General features: G+C 43.7%; 1 protein-coding gene across 2 annotated transcripts in view; it reads right to left on the reverse strand.

Moving 5' to 3' along the window:
- Positions 1-24,455, reverse strand: part of MXI1 (MAX interactor 1, dimerization protein) — a 55,325-nt gene that overhangs the window by 20,726 nt on the left and 10,144 nt on the right. For both annotated transcript variants that reach the window (XM_051618622.1, XM_051618623.1), the window contains exons 2-3: positions 23,713-23,845; positions 8,072-8,101 (exon numbers count right to left, since the gene is read on the reverse strand). In XM_051618622.1, the coding sequence (XP_051474582.1) occupies positions 8,072-8,101; positions 23,713-23,845 (163 nt within the window). The remainder of the gene's footprint in view (positions 1-8,071; positions 8,102-23,712; positions 23,846-24,455) is intronic.

Raw genomic sequence — 24,455 nt, forward strand, 5'->3', positions numbered from 1 at the left:
CTGCTACATCCTCTTTCCTGCCTCACCTTCTATGAGCTGAACATGCTCATTGCAAAATATCACACTCATGGCAATGCCTTCTTCATCGGCGGTTGAACTAGACGTTTTCCTTTCCAACGCAAACCATTCTATAATGTTGAGTCTTAAGGTACTCTACTTAAACCCATGGGTGAAAAAGTAAGAGCAAAAAGCATCTATCCTTTGCAGAAGCTTTTCATTTTTCCCTAAATAAGTCATGTTGCATTATGACTGCACTCTCAAAGGTAAATAATTAACAGGCAAGAGGGACAGAAAATCTTATTACACAGCTGATGGGAAGTGATGCTCAGGCAGCAACACACACATAAAGGATATCTTCAAAAGACAGCCTTTCATTTTTTTTAATGAAACATCAGGCAGAAGACCTGACTCATCCTGTTGCTCTGGGATCCAGGGATTCCTCTGCATTCCTCCAGACTTGGACAAATTGAAAAACCTTTATATGAAATTCAGCCTGCATCTTAGAGACTCCAGTGCCACCTCTGAAAGAGGATACTTCAATGGCACTGCAAAGATTTACCAAAAGCAAACAGAAAGAGCACCAAGGAGAGAAGATCTGTATTTCTACACAAATTCAGACTCCCAAGGCACAGAGAAAGGGAGGCAGGTAGATGACACTATCTACTGCTCTGTTCTGCCATGGCCCTGACTTAGCCCTGTCCGCATTGCACGATGTGTTTCACGGGAGAACTCCTGACCCTCGGTTGCACATTACCCACGTAATTGTTTTATGGCTGTCACAAGCACGGAGAGGAAACCTGCCTGCTCTGTTTGCCCACAGCTATGCAAACTTCTCCGGGTGGCCAGCATTATTTCCAGCCAGGCAACAACCACAGCAACTGCAAGATGTAGTCCTTTGCTTTCATTTCCCAGACAAGGCTGTGAATGCTGCACACTTGCAATATCCACCACAGCACCCAAAACAAGGGGCTAGACTATACTGCACCAGGCCCTGTCAGCCACCCACAGCAGCAAAGGCACCTTCCTTTTGTTCCCCTTCTCTTTTTTCAGATGGGAGGAACAAGGGCAGCAAGACAGCACCATGCAGCACCTCCTGGACTTAGGCAACGCTGACAGGGAGGACACTGAGGGAGACTAGGAGTGAGGATTAAGTTTTGAAGGAGGCAGAGGTAGGACAAGGGAAACTTGTGAAGGGGGAAAAAGCAAGCAACTGTCTGGCGACATGGATCAACAAAGCAAAAGAGTGGGTCAATGCAAATTTGTTCCCTTAAGGCCCATTACTCCAGGCACTGTATGCATGCAACTCGTGGCCCATTAAATTGGGGTGTCTAACTCTTCCCAGTCTACCTTAGCATATAAGGTTATAGGTTCTTAAAAGTTGTGATACTTTGGTAGAAATGGGTCACATACAGACAGATGAATGAGAAAGTTTCTTGCCTACATGTCCTATCCCATAATGTATTTCCTCTGGTTATCACAAGTCTGCGTGGGCTGTGTTGCTATAACACCCTCAACATATATAACATATATACCAGATATTCAGATCAGTACACGCAACTCCACTTTCTACCCTAAGAGTACAAAGCCCTGAAACTTGCAGTTAACAGGTAATCTGTCTCAAAAATTATATTCCTGTTACCTCATCTTCTCTAAGGCAGCAACTCCCCAAGTGGCTTTTAGGTAGTAGTGCTTTCAGGCCCATGAGCAATGTTAGTCACTTGAACAAGAAAAGCTGTTGCATCAGAATATCTGCCTCTCAGCATTTCAACAAACAGCACCCCAGGAAATGCAAAAAAACCCACCCAAAATAACAAAACAAAAAACAAGCCTGCAAAGTCTCCAGAGATACATTTGAGAGAGAGATGACGAGTAGAGCGCCCTGACATGGCTGAAAACTGAGCCAGGAATGTTGAATGCCTGAGCTCCTACCTAAGGCCAGATTCTTCCTGATCCAATCTTACTGATTACAGAGGGAATTTGTCCAGTCCTTGATTTTTTTCAGGCCAGCCATAAAAATACCTAACTGGAGAGGGGTCAGCCTGAAAAAAAACCTGCGGCAACACACACAAGTAGAAATTTGAGGACACAAGTTTGGAAAGAGATTGAAGAACCAAACCTGGCAATGATGCACTCCAAATTAGATACCATCTAAGTACATTGGACTGCTTTCATTACACATCCCCAGCAGCTACCAAACCCCCTCTTGGCTCCCTGAAAACAGTAAGCAACCAGTAACACACCATTTGATACCTCTCCTATTCACTACTCTGGAAATCTTCAGTATAGGACACTGAATGCAAGACGACAGCCAGTAAGTGGGAAGACCTCACTGCAGAGCATGTTTCTTTCTAAGATGGGGGCTTCCTCTAAAGTCTCCCTTCTGGAAGGCAAGACAATGAAAGGATTCTCAGCATCAGACCATTACGGCAAGGCCAAGTAGACTGTGCTGAGAGTTCTTTCTACACCATGGGAGGAAAGCACATCAGAAAGTGTCCCTAAAACACATCTCAGCTGAAAAGGGCTTAGTGATAAATATGTTTCCCAAAAGTGGCCTATAGCAGTGGTTTTATTGTGCAGTGTTGTTGAAACAAAAACGTTTTGCTTTGCGATAGTTTATCCTAAATAGCAGTATTGTTCTTTTTCCTCTTCTTTCTCCAGCTGCTATTGGATTCATAAGAGAGGTGCAGAAATACGGGAGCAGAAAGAAAGACAGGCATGCGTTCATTCTTCATTACATCACTTTGAATTAAAAAATAAAATCATATTCAAAGTAGAAATTCCAAAATGAGCAGTACTAAAGGACTTCCAACAAAATCAGGATAATTTTGTTTTGTTTGAATTTTTTGGCCGGGAGACTGAAACTGTCCCTTTTCAGCAGCTTTATTCAGAGTTCAAAATGTCCCACTGCAAAGGCAATATGAAACAAAGCCTTTGCAGACTTTCAGTTGTAAGTGAATCAAAACGCTGCTTCTGCTCAAGAAGGCACATCCCTTGAGCAAACGTGGTGGTCAGCCAAAGAGACCAATCCCAGCTTTACAGCACCTGACTGGCGAGTTTGTGGAGCAATGCAACAAAATAACCACAATATCGCAAAGGGCAGACAGACACTGAACAAGGATGACTGAGTCTAAAAGTATCCAGAAAGAACACCTCTGCACTAGCCTTACTTCAAATCCCACCATCTTCACTCTCTCCAGGTTAAGCAAAACCAGGCACAGCAGTGTCAGAAGTTACCCAGATCTCCTAAACTAGCGGAACGTATTTGAGCTTAGCTTACAATTGTTAGCCCCAGCTGAAAACAGAGGCACCTATCGTCCCAGCAACAGAGTCCAAGACAGCTAGCTACCTCCATCTCTTGTTCTAAACTGGCCACAGAGACAAGAGGGTTTAGCATGTTCTGACCTTTGGATGTGTCACAGAAAGAAGCATGCTCAGCTGTGTCGGACATGGCTTGACTGCTGCAACATCATAGGTTCCAAGTTTTATTAATGAGGAAAACAATATGTACTGTCAACATTTGCTACACAAAGTTAAGATGAAAACAAAGCCCACTACAGAGAACAAATGAAATTTACTGGATTAGTTTCTTGTTCCAGCTCTCCTGATAAATAGCACTGAACTCAACACCACATTGATTAGTTGGTTCAAGACAAACACTGATCAGATTGCCTTGGCAAGCATATATAGCACTACAAAAGCACAATCATCCATCTCTATTCAGAGTAGCAAGGATTCACTATACTTTCATTTCTCTTCCCTCTATCTTTCCCAGCCTAGACAGCATGTCTGCCCTATGTTAAATGCCTCCTGCTCCTTTCACATTTTGCTAACAGATCCACTCAAGCCCCTGTTCTAAAGAAACAAAACCAAACTGCAACTGCTGTGGAGTCTCAGAAGCCCTCATGTTTCAGTGCAAGCTGTCCTAGGTCATGGTTTTCTCCTAACCGTTCAGTAGGGTTTCTGGGTTTTTCCTTTGTCTTATCAGCTACTTCACAGATGCAACCTAGCATTACAGTCAGCTCTGCGTGAGAAACCATTCCAGAGAAACACTCTGCAATAAGCAGTCTCCCATGTTAAAAAGAGCATGGGTGGGGAATCACAGGAGATAGAAGGGGGATGTTGGTAAGAGTCAAGCTAAAAAACACAGTACTTGCTCATTGCTATGTGTTTGTCTTCACTTTATTTCTGGTCATCTCAAAAAGATATCAGAGAGAAAGGATCTTGCACCACTTAATTCTCTGCTTTTACACTAAACAAAACTCTTTAGCAACTTAGTTTAGAAGGAGTTTTGTCTTCTTCAGACTTTGTCCTTTTTCATTTTAACTCAGGTATTTTTGCAGAGCCACAAATTCTGTGAGATCTTCAGAAAATTCTAATTTCAGTGATTCTCCCAAGGTCTCTCTCCTCCTCGGATCTATCTTTTGTTTGAACTAAATTATCATTACTGTAAGAAAAATCTGCCCTAATAATTATATACTGAAGTTTTGTTTTCCTCCTTTCTACTGTACAACAGTGCAATCATTACCAAAACCAAACAGACCAATCTAGGATATACAGAAAAACTTTTGGTTTATTATATTGTATTTTTTTTATTTGATCAATAACTTTTCAAACATCTTTTTCTATGAAGAGAGGTAATACTTCTGACAGACACCACCACCATGTTGGTCAACCAGATCTGCCACTTCACAGAGCAACAGGAAAGCCATCTCAGTGCTGTGTAGCTTCCTGTAATACCACACTGACCACATCCTTCCAAAACTGTTGTCTCTCTGAAATGTTCACAGCCAGCAGTTAATTCTGCTGTCGGTGTAAGACACACCATTTAACTTGAGCCTGAATTGTATTTATTATCCTTTTTTGAGAAAACATAACACTATCAAAATTCATCTTTCAATCACTTGCTTTACCATGTTTTCTATTAGAAAATGATGGGGTGTTGCTTACAAATGAGATTTTTTTGGTAGGTGTGTTTAAGGACTAAAAGGTATTGTTTTAGTTATGCCTTGCAGCAGATGAGAAGCAGAATACTGGTTTCTTGTTTAAATGCAAGCTATGACTCATCCTGGGCAGAGATAAACTGAAACACATATCCATTAAATAAGAAACACAATTTTCCAACAGAAGGATTAATGACAGATAATAACTATAAATTAACTTTAATCTTTTATGAATCAAACAAAGCCCCTTAAATAAACGTCACTGCAATCTTTTCAGATAAAAAAAAACAAACCAACCAGAAAAAGAAGTCACTTAAATATTACAGCTAATATTTGGTACCAAATCAAACAGCTCCTTAGCAGAACCAGTGGAGTGTTCACGAAGTATTTCAAGACTAAGAAAAGGAGTGAAGGCTAAAGAATCACTTTTGGGTTTTTTTTTTAAATATATATTAATTACTTTTCAATATCAAAGCGGTAAAATATTCTTAATCCTCATACAGTGGAATATCGTCAGCTCCACAATATTGATTCTGAGTTAAATCACATATTCAAAGAGGAGAAGCAGAGCATTTTGTTTTTCTACTGTTCTCTTGCTACTGCTTGAAAGAAACTGCATAATTGTCGAATGGGTTAAAACAAAATGTAACTGAACATAAGAAGGCTGCTGTTCACAGACAAGCAGGGAAAAAACAGAGTCAGAGATCTAATAGTGGACAATTTTGAAAATTATAGTGTGTGTCAATAATAGAGATAACAGTGAGATTCAAAAGGAATAATCTCAAATAATAGGGAAAATGAGCACCTGCCAGCCACAAAGCCATTAGTATCAGGGCTTTTATCTTTACAACAGTTAAGTCTGGAGACACTGACAAACTTAACGACACAGCAAATAAAACATGGTGAAAATCTAACTGGGAAGCAATCCCCTTCACTCAGAAAACACTACTGTGGAGTTTGAAAATAAATGCTTCCAGTATGAAACTCACTGTCCAAATTGCTGGCAATAAGCACTGCAAACCCAGCATGGGCCTAGCTGGGTTTGCAGATGTGTGCAGGGGACCAGGCCATGGCATGTGCATTAAGTGACAGACAATCCCAAACCAAAAGCAGTGGGCTTCTGACAGACAATCCCAGATACAGCAGTTTGCCTGAACAGACCACCCAATGTGATCAAATGGGTGTCCTTCCCAGACGGCTGAAAATCAAGGGCTTGTAAAACCAGGTCTGAGACACAGACCTGGAATACAGTGCCTCAGAATGGGAAGTCCTGGAGGGGAGACCTTACTGAGAAGTCTGATGGTTAGGAGTCTTCAACCTAGAACAGGTAGGGACTAGGGAACATAACTGAGATGGAAGAGTCAATCCTCATGATATTCCCACCCCAGGTTAGTATTACTGTCCTCAGTAAGACGGAATCAAAGCAGGAGTTTCCTCGGCTCAGAGCTGGTACTGGTTATATCCTAAACCTAGCAATAACTGCCAGTCCTCAGCTGGACACTAAGTATGTAATGCCAGCTGCTGAGATCTCGCCCACAGAGAGTCTTAAGCCTCACTGCCTGCCTCACAAGCCTGAGAAAAAGATGGTCACATATCCACGCAGACTTGGTCAATGTGAGAGGACCAGGTTGGTACAGGCAAAGATGGAGACAGCTCTGCTCTACAGCTGTACTGAGGGTAAGCAGTGTTTGCAGTAACAATTAGATATGCAAATAAGCACATTGAAAATTAGTGACGGTTTACTGTTGTCATGGAGAAAAAAGTCCCCTCTGTTCTGGGTCAGACCCAAGCACTGCATTTTCTTTCCCTCACTGGCAAACAAAACTGTAGAGAGCAGTGGAAAACCCAGGAGCCAACACAGCTCAACCTCAGACTGGAAAGGTTGAGTCTTGGGTAACAACATAACCCAAAGGAAAAACCTCTCCAAATCACCTCAGAAAAACAGGACAATGATAACTCTGCAGATCATCAAAGCTACAAGGAGGAAGAAGCACAGCCTGGAAGAAAACATCCACACCGTGCAAAGGCCAAGCTGCTCCCGAGCACTGCTGCAGCCAGGGAGAGGCAGACGTGGGGGAAACCAAGGACAACATGATGCATGAGGTACTCAGCTCCAATTCCCTTCAAGCTACACGGGAAGACCTTGTCTGAATGAAAATACACACTTGGCTTGAAGCCTCTGCCCATCTTTCGCCAACCTTATAGTCCTCCCAACCCTTGTTAAATAATGGCTGCTAAGAAGGAAGAGGAGGCAATGAAATTATTAAGACTCAGCTTTCCACCCTGGGGCTTTCTTCACGAAGCAGCTGGCCAGAGCACTGCCTTTGCAGCCACAGAAAACCACACACACCCCCCTGCTGCCCCCGTAAAATCCCACAGAAGGACCAAGATAAGTTTATAATGGAAACCCTGACAAAACCTTAACTATAGCATCCTGAATGGAAGGCGATAATCTGATCTGTGTGTGAACTAGCTCCCCATGTCTCAATGGTATTTATCTTGCTTTAACTTCTGTTACAAAAGGGTTGAGTCACATAGCAGATCCAGCCAAGTAACAAAACTGCAAGGCTTGCTGAAACTCCAGATTCAAGGATAAACAGGCACAATCCTAAAGCAGGTTAGAAGACAGAGTCTGCACAGGAGCACTGGCAGCCAGACCTCTGAGCCTCTGGACACAGGTATTTTCTACTGCACCGCAGAGATTATCCCAGGGGTGGGAGTGAGAGGGTGCAGAGCACAGGGCTCTGCCCTTCGGTTCATGCTAACATGTATTACCCAGGGCCCAAGAAACCTGATCCCGTAGCAACCTCATGTATGGAAAGTGCCCCAATCAGATTTCACTGTGTCAGGAGAAGAACAGTATTTACTCTGCATACAGATTAGTCACAAAACTGGGTCACTTCTTGCCTTTTCAGAGAGAGAGAGAAAGAAAAAAAAAGAACAACGAAAAACAAGGCTTCTTTTTCAGATCTTTTTGTGTCTTCCCTCCCTGACTTTTAAAACTACATGAAGCAGTGTGGTCATTCACAGCTGTCTAAGCTGATCAAACAGCACCTTGCATGTGCAAGGTTTAAAGCACATTACACTCACTAGGCTTGCATTTCTTAGAATTCAGCTCATTAGCTACTTACCGGTTCTTTTCTAGTTCGTTGTGCGTAGACCTGGAAGAGAAACAAAAATTTGCATTAGCCATCTTTGACCTCTCAGCACCAAAGTTCACTCACTGCAAGATGTACACATCCCCAGCAGTACATCACAGCATAAAGCCAACCAGCTACATACATTAAAATGTATAGCTATTACCTCAGTCTCTCTGCTGAAAAGAGATTCCTGCCCTCCGGTATTTACCTGTTACATGCAAAGCTGGCACCCTTACTGGTGCTACAAAAAATGTTCTCCAGAGACTTAAATGCACACAAAATCCCAGAGAAGCAATTACTAGAAGAGGGGTGCAGAGTCAGCCATTTCCAGACTACTTCTGGCTCTGCCACCAACTCACTACAGGACTGCAGTTACATTTCTTTGTGGTTTAGTTTCTCCTATAAAAATATTGGTATAATCTGCAAACAAAAGAGCTCATGGAATACTAATTTATGCACACCAAATACAGAAGAACCTTCCAGCAGAATTGGGTCTGTAAGGACAAGCCCTGGAGCCCTCCAGCAGTCACATGCTAGATTTAGCAAACTTAGTAGAACTCCAGATACAGCCAGCACTTGGGCACGAAAGCGGATGACCAGCACTGCCATGTTTGCAAACATCAGCAGCACTGAGCAGCACTTCAAGGATGCCTGGAAGCCCCTCAGGGATTGAAGCAGCACTGCCACAGCAGTAGCTTGCAGGGAAGCAAGTCACCCATAAAGTGGCACTGTGACCACTTGACAAAGGAGAGGGCTTTGTCTTTATACCTGCCCACCACTCAGAGCACACTGCCAGAACTCCGAACTTAGCACTCGCAGCTTGAAAATGAGACCAAGTAGAAACAAAGGGGAAACGGGCAAGCTCGTTCTCCTTGTCTCTGTGATGAAAGCAAGAGTGTCAAAAAAAGCTTAGAGCCTTTCATGATTTCTAATCTAACGATGTTATTAGTAACCCAGGTAAGACTGTTGAGGATTATTTAAGAAGGATAGCCATTTATCCCACATTTCTCTTTAACAGAAGGTCACCTTAAAATAAGAGTAAAAGGAGCCTGAGAGCTTAATAAAAAGGATCTATTTTCTGTAATTTGGCATCACATTTCTTCCGGAGCTCTGAGAAGATTATCCTCTATCCCCCATCTGGAGAATCCCACAGAGAATTCTACAATTAGGGAACTGAATGGAGGATGTGCTCCAAGGGAAACCCTGTCATAATTAAATGCTTCTCCAAAAAAAAAAAAAAGAAAAGAAGATGGGAGGAGGAGCACTGCTGAACAGGTGTTAGAACCTTATTGAAGACAACGAATAAACCACGGACGTCTGTGAAAAACAAGGTGAATGAGTCTTAGGTAGCCATGGCTGAGAGCTGCAGGTGGCCAGAGGGAAAATAAAACTTTACCATGTCTCTGTGCAAGGTACCCTGTGCAGCAGAATATGGGATACCCTAAAGGCAAGGCACACTTCAGCCAAACCCCTGAAATGGAGGAAACTCCCAAAATGAGAGGATCCCTTAAGTCTGGTTCCCAGAAACCAGAGACATGAACATAACATTTAGTCCAGAAAGTCTCCCAAATCAAACCCACAATCTCCAGAGTCTAAACCAGCAAAATCCCTTTGTCCAGGCAACTTGGATGCAAATTAACCCACCAGAGCTGAGCTGGGGCCCTTTCAAAACCACTGCCTATATGTTCTTTGGAACATGCTTATTATTCTTATTTACTGTATGTTCCTGCAGGAGATTTTGCACTCTTCTTGGTTATGACATTAGCAGTTAAAAAGCCGGAGATATGCAATGGCTTGAATTCCTGTATTATATTGAGCCAATTATCAAGGCCAGCACTGAAAGAACAAAGTTTGGCCCACTGCTGTGAACAAAATTAAACCAGCAGGTTCTCCCTACTCCTCTCACAGGAGGCTCTTTATTACCTATCTGCCTTCTGATGAACAAGACAACTGAGAGGGGTCACAGGCTTTTCACCAAGTCAGGAAATATATGCTGTGACTTTTAACCATATCAGTGGCAAGGGAAAACCAAACCCCAACCCCCCCCAACACCTTCCCACTGAAGCTGAATGCAAAGGAAAGAACCTCAGCAATGCTGGATGAATCCTATGGGGATATTACTTCTCTTACCTGCCTATGTTTTGGGGACATTTGGAAAAGTTTTAACTTTTTATATCATCTATATTTAGGAAAAAAACCCCACTACTACAACTCCCTAACTCTTATTTTCTGTCCCAGTTTCCCTTTGCTTGAAAATAAATACAGAAAAATAAACACCTCTTTTTTTCTGTTCATAATTAATTTAATTTCATTTTCTGTAGCTCCTGATCTAGAGATTACTTTTCTCCCCTCGTCTCTGGGCTGCACATGGTACTAAGATTTATTTGGAGTAAACAAGGACAATGTTGTCACTGAAGTGGAAAAAAAAAAAATACAGGAACCTCTATTGAAACTACATTCAGAAAAAAAAATATTTTAAGTAGGTACAGAGACAAATGTAACTAGTCCTCTTTAACTGAGCTGGTCTCATCATCATCAACTGAGAACCTAGAGAATACCACCAGACTGAAATCAAAGCTCCCTCCTCGTACGCCAACATCAGCTTTTCGATGGGTACAGGATGAACACCACAGCTGTAAACCTTTGCAGCACTCAGGGAACATTTCAGGGTTACTCAGAACACTCTACATTTACAGCAGCCAGGAACTGGTGCATTCACCGAGATGCTGCTTTGCTGCTGCCCAGAGTCAGTCATGGACTGCGTCACCCAGGGAAATAAGGACACTGTGTTGAGCGTGGACCACAAACCAGAGGAGCTCACATCTGCGCTGCCAGGTGGACAGGGCAAGCATGACCTCGCCCCCACCTACTAAGATGAAACCACAGCCATGCAAGCACAGACATGTTCAGAGAGGAAAACAAAAGCCCCGGCACACTTACCGGCGCTGCTCAAAACCTCAGCTGCAATTTAAAACTAGCTCAAGCACAAACTGTCTGCAGGGCTCTCATTTAAAAGTCAAGTTTCTATAACAGTCAATTCTTTAACAATAAACTTAAAATATCCAAACAGATAACTAGCCCTAAAAACAGAAGGAATATTATATCAGGAGGAGGATCCTGCTGACTACATTTTGAAAACAGCTCGAGAAAAGATCAAGAGTTCAAGAAGCTTAACATAAAGGAGCCAAGCAAAGAGTAACAAAAAAACAGTGGAGCAGTGCACATCCCAAATTTAAACAACAAAAAGCTGGAAGAGGACAAACTGAAGTTTATCCCTTTTTACCCCAGATACCTGAAACTGCATACAAAACAGGAACAAAGAGGGAAGCAGCAATCGTCACTCACTCTAATTTAAGGCACTGCAACTACCTTTTTGTGATGCTGCCTGCAACCTTGCTATCCAGCATTGCAACAAAGTGTTGCTGAAACATCAGGATACACTGTATTCCCCCGGTGAATGAGACATTGAAAATAATTTATTACTTTATCCCATTTTCTTTACTTAAATAAAATTCCTCCTACTATGATAGAGGCAGCCAAGCTTTCCCCAACTACAGGTAAGCCAACAAAACATTCTGATTCAGGGAGAAGCAAGCTCTAAAGAGCAATTAATTCGTCATTGGATTTTTTACTGTAATTAAAATCACAAAGCTGCCACATGACATTAAACACAGCTGACCTTTCTGGTTTACACATTTGATATTGATAAATAGCCCAACAAATGCATTTGCAGCATATCTGCATCTTGGTTAGACTTCTTAGTAAGGTAACTTCTACTGGGAAAACACAGCAATTGTTCTGTGAGATACAGAGGTGGCATTTAGGCCCAATAACCCTGTCATATTCTTGTCCCTGGTCACTCTCTTGTCTGTATCTGGCACCAGTCCCTGGCTCCAGAGGAAGCCAGGACTCCAAGAGCTCCATCTCCACCACAACAGAGATACTGGTGGCTCCAGAGATGGTACTGGCCATACGTACTGCCACAAAAAAGGGACAATAAAAGTAACTTCTCCCAATGCGTGTCCTTACATGCCAACACAAAGCCAGTGCTTCTCCAAATTCACTCACCCTACTCTGCTTTAGCAAGAGATTAAATGAGGAGAGGAAAATTCCATCAGCTCCTGCTAACTAAGGCACAGTTACCTCAACCATGTATAGCAAAACATTAAGAACAGCCACACAAAGACCAGGCCAATTGCTTTCTGTCTTACTTCACTTGGGTTCCCCCAACTTTGCTGCTTATGCATCATCACCTCACATACTATCTTGTTCTTTTTCATTTACAGACCTTCCCCACCTTCTAGCTGTTGACACCCACTCACTTGGCCACCAAATTCCCCTGCAAAAAATGCCTTCTTCCATTCCCCAAGCCAAGATAACTACCCCTCTGGAACCAGTGAACTACATTATTGCTTCCTCTTTTACCCAAGTTCTTCCTCAGAAACTACTCCTGTTGGAAAGAGCCAAATGATGAAACAAAACATATTAAAAGGAAGGATGATGAACAGGTTTTTTTCCATTTTAAATCCAACTGTGTCCACAAAATAAATCCTACTCAGTAAAGAGTCCCAGTGTTCTGCCACAGTTTCAAGCAGCAGTGGATCAACACCATAAGTAGTCTATAACTGCACAAGCCAGAGTCTGGGAAGCCTATGGAGAAACTCCACAAGCAGTGGTCTGTGAGCCTTTCTGCCCAATAGTAAGACAAATGACAGCTGTGCAAGCATCATATCTTCCCACTCAGATGAAGATGCTCAAGCACTGAGTTTCCAAGGGAGTTGTGAACCTCTCTCACCTCTAGGAGGTCCAGGAGCCTGGCTCTCAGAGGGCTGCACAGAAGTCTCAGGAACACAGCAGCTTATGGTACTCAACACTGCCAAGAGCTCCAACAGTAGAGTGGAATGCAGCTGAACAGGAGATAGCATAGCTGGAGCAGAAATCCTGGTGCTGCCATCATTATGCCCTTTGCAAGTACCAGCCTCATGTCTAACATGAGCCTCACCTCAGCCTTGCATATCAGCAAATCTACCAGAACGTTTCCTTTCAATCGACACTAAAGACAAAAGTTATCTTAGTCATTACTATCCCATGGTTCCCCTAAACTGTCTGGCCTTGAGGTACAGAATAAATGCTTCCACACAAAGATCTGAACTGAAGAGACAGAACAGGCTGTTTCACCACCTCACTGATGCCAATGGAGATGCACCAGATTAACCTGGTCCTAAACTCTCACTAGATTTTCTGTCACTTTTAGATGGACAGGTTATCAGATTCCCCCCAAGGCTCTGATCAAAGATGTTTTCCCAGGATCAAGCCAGACCTCTTCCAAAATTCACATTCTCCATCTCCATCAGAGAAGGGGATGCTGGCATATGTTCATATATGTTCATCTTTGGAAAAGGAGAAATGGCTCCACAACTTCTTTTCAGCAAAACGAGAGGAAGAGAGCACCTCAGTGTGCTTCACGACTGCAGAAAGTAACTTACCCTTGGTTTTCTCCACTGCATCCTGCAACACTCAATCAAGAACAACTTTTAAAGGTACATTGCACACATCCCTTCAAGAAGTAGATGTCTTCAAAGCCATCTAATTTATTTACACAGCCCCTTGCAGTTTGATACCTGCTCCTCTGAATTGTCATTTTTATTTGCAATGCTTCAGAAATTAACCTGAGACCCCACATGCAGAGGCTGGTGCTAGCCTCAAGTGCTAGGGAAAAACTGCCGTCTTTCATACACTCCCTCACACAGAGCCTTGCATGGCCCAGAGGAACCACGTTTGCTGAACAAGCAGCTATTCAGTATTTTGTTTTCTCCTCATTGTTCAACACGTGGCCTCAAGCCAAGCCCTGCTCTGAATACAGAACTGGTGGTTTCCTTACAGGCTTTTCAACAGGCCCACAGAGAGCAGCAGCTAGGCAGCTCCCAAGCACATTTGCTGTCAAGCATCCTCACCTTCCAAACTGGAAGCTAAGGAATAGGGAAAGAGGAGTTGAAGATTTTTGTCCCTCCGGGTGTCTCAGTAAAGACCCCCAAGGGCCTGGTTTTCTGGGCCACTTTACACGTTGAAAGCACAACTCCCGATGCTGCCCGTTGCAGCTGTGCATCATCAGCACTTCCACAGCTCAGAGCCCAGGCTCTTATCTTGAAAAAAATCACAGTATGAGGAACAGATTACTTGGGGGTCTCCTATGACAAGCTGCACTGAAAGGAACTTGCTGAATGTACACAGAGCTGCTGACAGGGGCCAGGAGTGAAGCGAGTTCTCCAATGTGCTATTCACTGCTCCACTCGGCTGCCATCTAACTTCTGTGACAAGCGAGCAGAAGTACTACAGAAACCACCTCCTTCCCTTCCCAGCCCACAGTTAACCACATCAGAAGGGGCTCATGTACACACACCAGATATTTTTTTGTAATACACTGACAAAATTATATTTTTCAGGATCTGGTGAGGAGAAATGTCAGGTGGCTTCATTATGTCACCTTCAAGCTCCCCCAGGAACACAGAAGAGAAGGGCACAGAATGAGGACAGCAAAATACAGACATTTTCTCACACTAATATCAGGTGTGTCCTGTCCATCAGGTCTCTACCAGTTGTTGCCTGGGAAGGACAACCTCCCTACACAATCATCATGAACAGACCTTTCAAAGAAAAAGGAATTATTTAGGTAGAACTAGGCACAGATTTTATCTGTCTCCTGCTAACATCTCAGTATCTCTGCTAACAAAATTTTCTCTGTTGAGTATTCAAATTTGTTACAGAGCAGGGTAAGGCCTGACAATGCAGGAAGCTCTATGCAGCCCCTGCCTCATGGACCTCCAGCAGGCTCCATGAGACTCACTGCATTGTCAGAGACCCAGTGTCTTCCAACGGCCCACTAGAACTAGCATCATAGTTGCTAGTGCCTGCACAGCAGAGAGATTGCAGTGATCCACAGAAAGAGAACAAAGGCACAGGAGGCAATTTTCTCTACCTAGAAAACTTAAGATCGTAAGTCTAGTCTTCTTTCAAACAGCCACAAGCTCTAAAGCACCAATTCTGTTCCCTGAAAACAGCATTAGAAAAATGTGTGCATTATCCCAATGTACAGATGGTGGGAACCATATAATGTACAGATGGTAGGACCCATGTAGGTCATCTGACGTGCCCAGATCTTGCAGCCTTTCAGCAGCAGACTTGGGAAAAGATCCAAGGGCCCAGCATGCCAGCCCTTTGCCCTATACCATGCTTCTTCCCACACATGACATTACCCTTTGGAGGAAGATGGTCACATCCAGAAATAGCCTTAGCAATGTCAACTGCAGAGCAGCAGCCTGTTTGGGGAACATGTACTTCTCTGCCACACTCATCTTCTGACCTACAGAAAGTGCCTTCAGATGCACTGTGGAAAATGAGACTTCTTGAGTAAACGCCACCTGACTGAGACGCACTTTGTTTGAAAAGAGACTGATGGCATTTGTATGGCTGTGGGCCAGGCCAGACTTTCTTCACTTTTATTTAGACTTGTTAGTTATCGCTCATGTTACAACTATATTGCTGCAATACTGAGCCTGGAGATGAAGAGGGGGGGGAAAATATACTTGAAAATACATCGACGCCAGTGTTAGCTACACACTGTATTAGGGAAACTGAGGCAAAAAGATTTACACGGGCTGTGACAATATCAGGAAGAGGACCCAGATTCCCTGATGTCTGGGATTATATTCTGTCAACTGGAACATAATTATCTAGCATCTGGGAGATCCATGAAAAAGGAAGGCTGAGAAAAACAGAAGAGCTCTGATTTCTTTTGTTCTTACAGTAGTGGCTCACAAGCAGCAGCAACTAACATGAAGGCAGAGAGGTGGCTACCTCCCACTGCTCCCAGATGGCCAAGCTACTTGTGAAACAGTTCATGAACTGCTGCAGTTTGTAGCCTAACTGTAAAAAGGCAAATGAGAACGGGTGCCATGTTATCTTACAGTATCTATACATTGGTTTACAGCTGCCCAAACACCTGGGCAATGAAGACTGCAGTAACAGCCTCAACAGCAATCCCAATGTCATCTGTCCCTTCCTGGAACTTCTCCCTTCTTGATGGTGTAACAGATGGAAGGAGATAAATGAGAAGCATTTAGAAAATAATCAACTTATTTATGCAGAGGAACTTTAATCAAAACTGAAGCAAAAGAATTGCTATCAGTCCACATGCTTGCTTGTTACAGAGCAAGCATGCAAAGTATAAATAAGTAATTAAGATAATGTGGAAATCATCTAGGCTGCTTCACACTGGATTCATAAAGCAACAGAATTGAAGTGAAATCATTTTTACATCAGAGAATGGAAGTACAGTAGGAAGCACAGAAATGAGACATGGGAATATATCCAGCAGGATGGAAAAAGCAGGCGTGTTCCCTCTGAGCTGATCAACAAGGCAGTGTCTCATACAGAAGAGATTCAGGCAAAGGCCAGCCAAGTGCACAGCCCCAGAGACCCACAGCCCCTGATCAAGAGAGCCCAAAATAGTCAACAAAAACAAATCCTATCTTTGTTGGTTCAAAGGGGGAGCAAGTAGGAGCCAACACTCAAGAGGAGAACAAACAGAAGCCAGTCTTTGAATTTGGGCAGAAGTTTGTTAGGAGGGGTCAGGAGATGATCAACAGCAGGAACTTCAATGACCAAGACAATTACTTTAGCAGCGTGGCACAGGCTGGTCTGTTTGGGTCAGAAGAGAAATGAATTTGAAAGCTCAACCAGGAGAAAGGAAAGTCAGTCTTACCTACAAACAGGGGAGCAGATGGAAACAATGCTATGGGTGAAAGCATGAAGGATAAATCCCTGCATGTGTTGTGGATACGGCATCACACAGAGAACATACAAAAAGGATACAAACATGGTGAGAGGGGAAAAAAAGCCCAAAACTTCTGACAAACAAGGAATACTACTTAAACCAGGGAATTGGCTGTACACTGAATATAATGGGAAGAGGAACTACAGGCTGATCATTTGACCAGATTTGGCCCAAATATCCTCCCTACCATCCCAAGGCACCAAATCTCTCTAGGAGCTGGGACTGACAACCTTCACATTTCAAAAGGCCCTAAACACCAAAATCCAAAGTTTCTTGTCACTGCACCAGTGCTGCTACCAGTGATGAAAACCAGCCCATGGCAGTTGCAGCACAGCTCTACCTGAGCTGAGTGTTGCAACATGAACAGCATGAGCCCTGACTAATAGTCCCACTGCTGCAAAACAGCATCCTCCTGTAGAGGCTTTCCCCAAAATCTCAGAAGACAAAGGGATGATGAGTCTTCAGCCACAAAGAGCAACAATTCACAGCAGAGAGATGCTGCAGCAGTCAATTACAGCTAAGTTTCATGTAACATCAATTGCTGGACCTGCTTCTAGTTTATACAGAGGCCTCTCACACAACTGGGACAGTCTGAAGAGACAAGGAATTACATTTGACACCTACTGAAGGTTATGAAAGGATAAATACAGCCCAGAATCATGGGTTTCTGCATAGACTCACTGCCACACAGATCTCTCTATGCATGGCTATACAACTAACACACAAAGGAAAGCAGGAACTGCAGCTCCACAGGATCATCTCACTTGAACGGCTAAAAAATAAACAGGGTGACAAAGTGGAACACTTTGGGATCCCCCATGGAAACTGCTGTATCAGCTCTAGTGCTTTTGGAGGCCTCATTCCTCACTAAGAAGTAGGGTTTATGCTTCTCATGCCACTTGCTGGGTTCACCCTCTCTTTCTCTATTTTGCTTGGTAACCTGCCGGTTCTACTGCAAAGCCAAACATCACTGAGATGACACAGTATAAAAATCTTACTTACATGGGGTAGTTTTTTTTTTCCCAAATCATTGGCAGGATCTCAGCTTCTGATGCAGATCAGCAGAGACAAGGAAAGGCACAACTTAGTGCCAGCAGGTTCAGGAAGTCCAGCATCACCACAACTTGCCTGTCCAGACTTGCATACTGCATTGGGGCCAATTACATCAAATGGACAGATGGGATGTGCTGAGACCTAACAGTTATTTGGGTACAGCCCTACCTGCCAACCTGTTCTGATAACTGTATTAAAGTACCAACCTAGAGAAGAGAGTGGGATTTTAACATAGGGTGATTTGCCTCTTTTTCATGGACCAGCATCCATTTTCCCAGCCTAAGACTCAAAACTCTCATTATGCTTTCTCAAAACAAAGTCATGCTCACATCTAACTATAGTCAATACTGCCAGCTAGTCCTTCTCAACATCTCTAACAGAGCAGTGTTCCTTAAGAGCCCAGCCCTGTCCAGCTTTCCTTTGTTGGAAAATTACCTAGCATTATCATGTGTACTCTCTACTGGAGGGCAAGATCCCTCCTCCAACTATTTCTTGACAAAATTTTAACAACTGCATGAAAATTCCAAATACTAATCTCACTGATTGTACATTACCAAAATGTATTAGACATGTAGGAAGAAATAACTTAGTGTGAGGGTGGTGAGACACTGGAACAGGTTGCCCAGGGATGTTCTGGAAGCTCCACCCCTGAAGTGTTCAAGGCCAGGTTAGATGGGCCTCTGAGCAACCCAATCTAGTGGGGTCCATGCAGAGAGGTTAGAACTAGATGATCTATCAGGTCCTTTCCAGCCTTAACTATTCTATGATATGATTCTATGATTTGTATCATATGAAACAAAAGTCAAGTTCTGAGCCATGAAGAGAGCTCCCTGGCACTACGAGGCTTGAGACAGAAAACACAGTCTCTATCCCCCGCATATTACACAAGAGCCAGATTCTAACACACCTACACACTACGAGTCAAAACCCAACTCCCACTAGATGTGGAGTAAGGTGTGCTCCAGCACAAGTGCAAGCAGCTAAGAAAAAAATAAAGCTCCCAAACAAATAAACAAAGTCTCATCCAGAAACAAATAAACACTGATAGAGGCTGGGAAGCTGTAAGCTGCCAAAAGAAAAGAAAACAAAATGAAAAAAAACACCTCAGAGACCAGCTCTGGCACATGAAGAAAAAACGGTAGGGGCTTCATGCAGAAAAACAGAACAACATGGGCTGACACAGCCATCAACTCTTTCAGAAATTTCTTACACAAGACAGACAAACCACTCAGCCCCCTGCACGTCCTCTCCACCAGCAAAATCTGAATTACAGCACAGGCTGTAGGAAGGACTGAAAATTGTCATGTACTCAGTCATCAGCGCAATGGGGGAGGTGGGAGGGGCAGTGAACCTCCCCTGACAGAAAAGATGTAATATATTTAAAACTGTCCTTAACCAAGTGTTCACCAGCCCCCCTACTCCTCCCCTGCACAATGAGGTGCAGATGCACAGCACTGCTCTTCTGGTAAATGAGGCTTTCTTGAGCACCAGCAAGTCAAGGCTGACTTGCAGCTATACATGCCATATCCTTTTAGCTTCTGCACCTGTATTTGTGAACCTGAGGCACATGAGGTACCTAATGCACACCTACCTGTCCCCATCCTTGCTCAGGGACACAGTGAGCACATTAAGCTTGAAGCCCGGAGTACCTGAGGATTTCAGTAGTTCAGCCCCCATCCCAACCTTTAGAAACAGCTCTAATGGTTATGAAAGTATAAGGCTACAGAGAAGATTCAGCACAAAACCAACTGATGGGATTTAGAAATGTGGGGAAAAATTTCAAATGGGGCAGAGAAGAGTGCAACAACAGAGCAAACGAGGAGCTGCATCAGTAGAATAGCCAGAAGGGCAAAGCAGCCGAGACACCCTGATTTCCAAGGTACCATGTTCAAAATGCCTGACCATACCCATTATAACTGCTGATTCCAAGCTCTGCAAGCAACCTGCTATGGGACTGTAGATGTTTGAAAGGGCCTTGGGAAGCAGCCTCAGACACCAGGGAGGATAATGGGAAGAGAGGAAAACGAAAGGAAAAAGAAACTGGACAGAGATCAAACCCTCCCCCATAGAGCTGAGCAATAGATTCTTTGAGTGCTCTTAACAACAGGGGCCTCCCGGGAAAGCAGAGGGCTCCTAGTGCTGCTGGGAGGGTGCTTGGCATTTCCCCAGGATCAGACCAAAAAAATAACAGGCTGTTCTACATGCCTGAGCCTAAAAACAAACCAAAACAAAACACAAACAACAGTATAATACTGTAATGTAATTTCAGATTCTGTTATAAATCTTAACTTCATTAAACTGATTGTATTATGGGGGGGGAAATCATTTTGCATCCCTGCTGCTCCTTTTTATTTCCTGCTGACACAACAATTTAAATTGATTAAAAAGTCTTCTCAATTATTTTCCAAAATGTATAAATATCAAGCCTGTCTAATCCTAACTAGCTAAAATGAACCTTTGAAATAACTGGGTCTATTTAGAACTGCATGTGTTGGGTCTGTAAGAGCAGCTTCCAGTGACATCAAATGCAAGTTAACGTACCCTCAGAACAGTACCCCCAGTGTGGATTGCTTCATTTCTCAAGAAGTTTTTAGAACTCAACTTCTGTCCCAGAAACATCTTCAGAAGAAACGAGCATTAAATAATACTTGTATGTTACAATAAATCTCTGCTAATTTTTTAACCCAGTCCAAAAAACAGAAGATCCTCTTGTCAAGAGCAAATTTGAAAAGAAGCAAAATTAAATTCTAATTTAACGGCTTTGCTAATTTATTTACTTGGTCTTTTGGTTTTAGCTATGCCTTACATAGTATATTTTTTAAAAGTAAGTTTCCCTTGTTTATTATGAACTCCAGGTCACAGTGAATGTAATTCTCCAGGTATTTTTGTAGGTGAGTAATTTTCAGTACCTAACTATCCCTGACTGAAGCAAGACTGCACATTCCAAAATATATTCAGGTTTCAAATTACAGAATGCAATACTAGGTCTTTAAAATACTCATGCAAAATACTACACATACCTATAGATAATATCTGGAGGATTGCAGAGTGTAATCTCTCTGCAGCAGTCTGCATGCTGTCAATTGCACAACTGAGACAAATGAAGGGAGAACATGAACCAAAACATCCTTATTTAAAAATGCATCATGTAAATTAGAAATAATGAAGCAATGTTTTCTCTCCAAGCTGCACAACCCCGTTTGGGTTTGGGGTAGAAAAAAAATACTTTGCTGGGACTGGGAGACCACTGCAGATCTGTGAAAATAGCATTTGCTCCACCATTGCCATCCAGAGCTGGGCTGCCTGTTCCTCAGAACTTTCTGGGTGTTTGTGCCACGACAGCACAGAGCCTACTGGGAAGAAATAGTTGTCATGTCTGGGCTGCAAAGACTGAAGGGGAATGCTTGGATTTAAACTATGAATTACAGAGCATCTAGGCTCTGTAAATACCCTGCACCACATCAACATGGGTTATTTGGTTCAATAAAGACCAGCAACAATACACACACGTCAATTCCCAGAAGTGCATAAATACAATAAAAACAAACAAACAAACAACAAACAAATATGCTTTGCCAACGTTATTTGAGAGACATTTTAACCAGAGGCTTTTAAATGACATAGTGAGCATAATTTCTCTAACTAAACATTTTGAAACAAAAGTAATCTAAGAAAATCTCCACACATGAAATGCATGTTTAGTCCCTCATCACAGGCTTGATATTTAATTCAAAGTCTATTCAAACTCCACGAGACAGAAGTTACTGAATTGTCCCTTTGATTTTAAGAGGAAGGGATGATACAGAGTTGTCCTTAAACCAGGATGAGGCTATATGCAGCGTCACACCAAACACACTGCAGTGAATCTGGAGGCACCCTGAACTTCACAGTTGTCACTTCCTGGCACTGCAGCCATCTGGAAGGCCTGCCATCTCCTACAGCAAGCACAAGCTGCTACGACTTGTGCTGAAAGAGACTTCCTTTCCAACTGTGTGCATGAGGTCTGAGCTCCCCAAAAGAACTGCTCTGGTCGCTGCCTGGAGGAGAACAGACGCTGGTCACTTACTCCCTGAGGCCAACACAAGAAGGGAGGCAGCACACTGGATAACACTCTCACGCTGAAGATTCAGTTTGGCCTCAGTATCCCTTGTATAATGAAGGTTTTTAATAAGACCAGAAAGTATATTTTCTGCTTCTCTGTTTCTTTTCCTCCCACACCAGTATATTCAGTCTGTCATGCTAAAGGGCCCAGCAGGCGGGTCTCAGCACAGAGAGGTGCCCCATGAGAGCAGTGTCTGGGGGCTCTGTGCTGGCAGGGCAGGCTGAGCACCCAGGCTCCAGGGACAGGGAGTGCTCTGCATCCCTCTCTAGCCTACAGGCTGCTGGATTTGGTGCTAAGGAGCTCCTGAGGGGGATGTGCTTCCAGCCCTCCTCTGGAGAAGGGCAGGTTGCCATGACAAAGGCCTTTGAGAGAAAGAGATGTGGGATGGAAAAATAGTATGTGAGAAACTTACAGGGGAAAAACACAGATCTCAGTTCAGTGTTCGCCATAATTTCCCAGCACAAAGTCACTGGGATTTGGGACTTCAGTTCATAGGAAATAGTAAAGGGCTACAACTGCCCTGAAATCAGGAGGGGCTGGATGAAGGAGAGAAGCAAGTATAAACGTGCAGCATACGAAGAGCTCAGGATATGCTGATCCTGATGAAGAAAACTTCCCCACAGCAAGGTGTCCTAACATCACTCTAAACAATCTTTATTATAATAAACTGCTGCTGAAGCAGAATCACTGCAAGCAAAGACACCTTTCCCCTAGGCCTTTACAGGTCCTTCCCAATGGCCTTAAGAAAGCTTTAATCACCTGAGCCACCTGTCACCATTTTATGGATTGCACAGGCCTTGCTGCTTGGCCTTGCTGCAGTCAAAGCAAGCTTGCAATTGCCTTTTCAAAATTACACTTCATGTTTCTAAAGTTTCTCTATCCCAGAAGGTCTCAACAAGGTCTGAACAAAAGGGAGCAAAAGAAAACAAAAATAACAGGAATGAGAGGGAAAAGGCAGATCCTACCACAGCACCAAGTGATACACTTCATCCTATTGTCTCTTCTAGATGTAAGAAACCAAGATATACGGCATTGTATAGTAAGACAATTGTCAAAAATCTGGAGTTCTAGAATCACCAAACAATCAGAGAACTGGGAAATCCCACCGCCTTGAAAGGAAGAGTGAAAGACAGCTTCGTTTTCCTGAACTGAATTTTTATTATGTTGTACGTAGCAGCCAGTCATCTCTCTCCCATTTGTTATAGGGAATCCATTTCAAAACATCATTTCCTTGCTTCAAATCATGCCTGTCATTACAATCCCAAAGCACTCAGGCTTCACGCACGCTATCCCTTAAAAGCAGTGACTTCTGGGTTGGAAAGACATCAGCTGTATATAATGGGAATAGCTATTGCCTACCTCCTCCCTGAACCCCACAAACAGATCTCCCTATCCTTTCCCTCTGCAGCATCTGAGCCTTGGCTCAAGGTCAGCTGGCTGTGCCACTTCAGATGGAGCCCCCGTGTCCCCTCTGCCCTCAGCACTACGGATCCAGAACGGACACTGTACTTGTGTGTCCCAGATCAGAATCCCCCTCTGCTCAGACTCTTCCCGTTTTCCCCAAAGGCTCCCTTTCCTCTCCCTCCAGCTTCATCCTCCCACCCCAGCCAGCCCTGCACCCAGGCCTTCCTGCCCGCACCGTACCTGTTGGCAATACTCGCGTTGCTGCCGCTGCCGCTGTGTTTCCTTGCCCGGCTCAGCCTCCGCGTGGGCTTCGGGTCTTGTAATCCAGGACTTGGAACTGAGGGAAAGGTCGAGGCGTAGCCATGTTCGCACTCTGCATAAGAATCAACAGGCAGGGCATAAAAAAAAAAGGGTCTTAAAAGAATTAAAAAAAAAAAAAAGGAAAGAAGGGAAAAAAAAAAAAGAAGGGAAAAAACCCACCAGCACTCAGGCCTCACCACGAGCCCGTCAGCCTGGCTGGGGAGGCCCTTAACCACAACAGCTCAGGGAAATGACTGATGATGTATTCAGAGGGAAGTGGACTGGGAGGTGGAGAAAAGAGAGGAAGGGGAGTGTGAAGACTCTGCCAACCTTGGAGGAAGGACAACACCACTCAAACACCTGAAAACATCAAAACATGACAGCCCAGAGAGCGTCCTGTCTCTCTCCCGTCCAAGCCGTCTCCATCGGGCAAACCAGGTGTATCTCATTGTGCCATCGGCGTCTCTGCAAAACCAGAGCCACCCACCACCATCCTTCCTGACCGGTGGGAAACTTTCCTTCCAGAAATCGCATTCACCTCAGGCTCCCCCCTCTCTGAAAAATCCTTCCACCTCCATCACCACCTCCAGCAGGACCTGTCAGCCCCGTCCCTCATCAAACCCCTGGCGCTGGGGGTTCAGCACCAGCCAGTACTCGCTCCGACCCGCTCCGCCGGGGCCATC

Source organism: Apus apus, chromosome 4 (genome assembly GCF_020740795.1).
Source record: "Apus apus isolate bApuApu2 chromosome 4, bApuApu2.pri.cur, whole genome shotgun sequence".
NCBI classification, from domain to species: Eukaryota; Metazoa; Chordata; class Aves; order Apodiformes; family Apodidae; genus Apus; species Apus apus.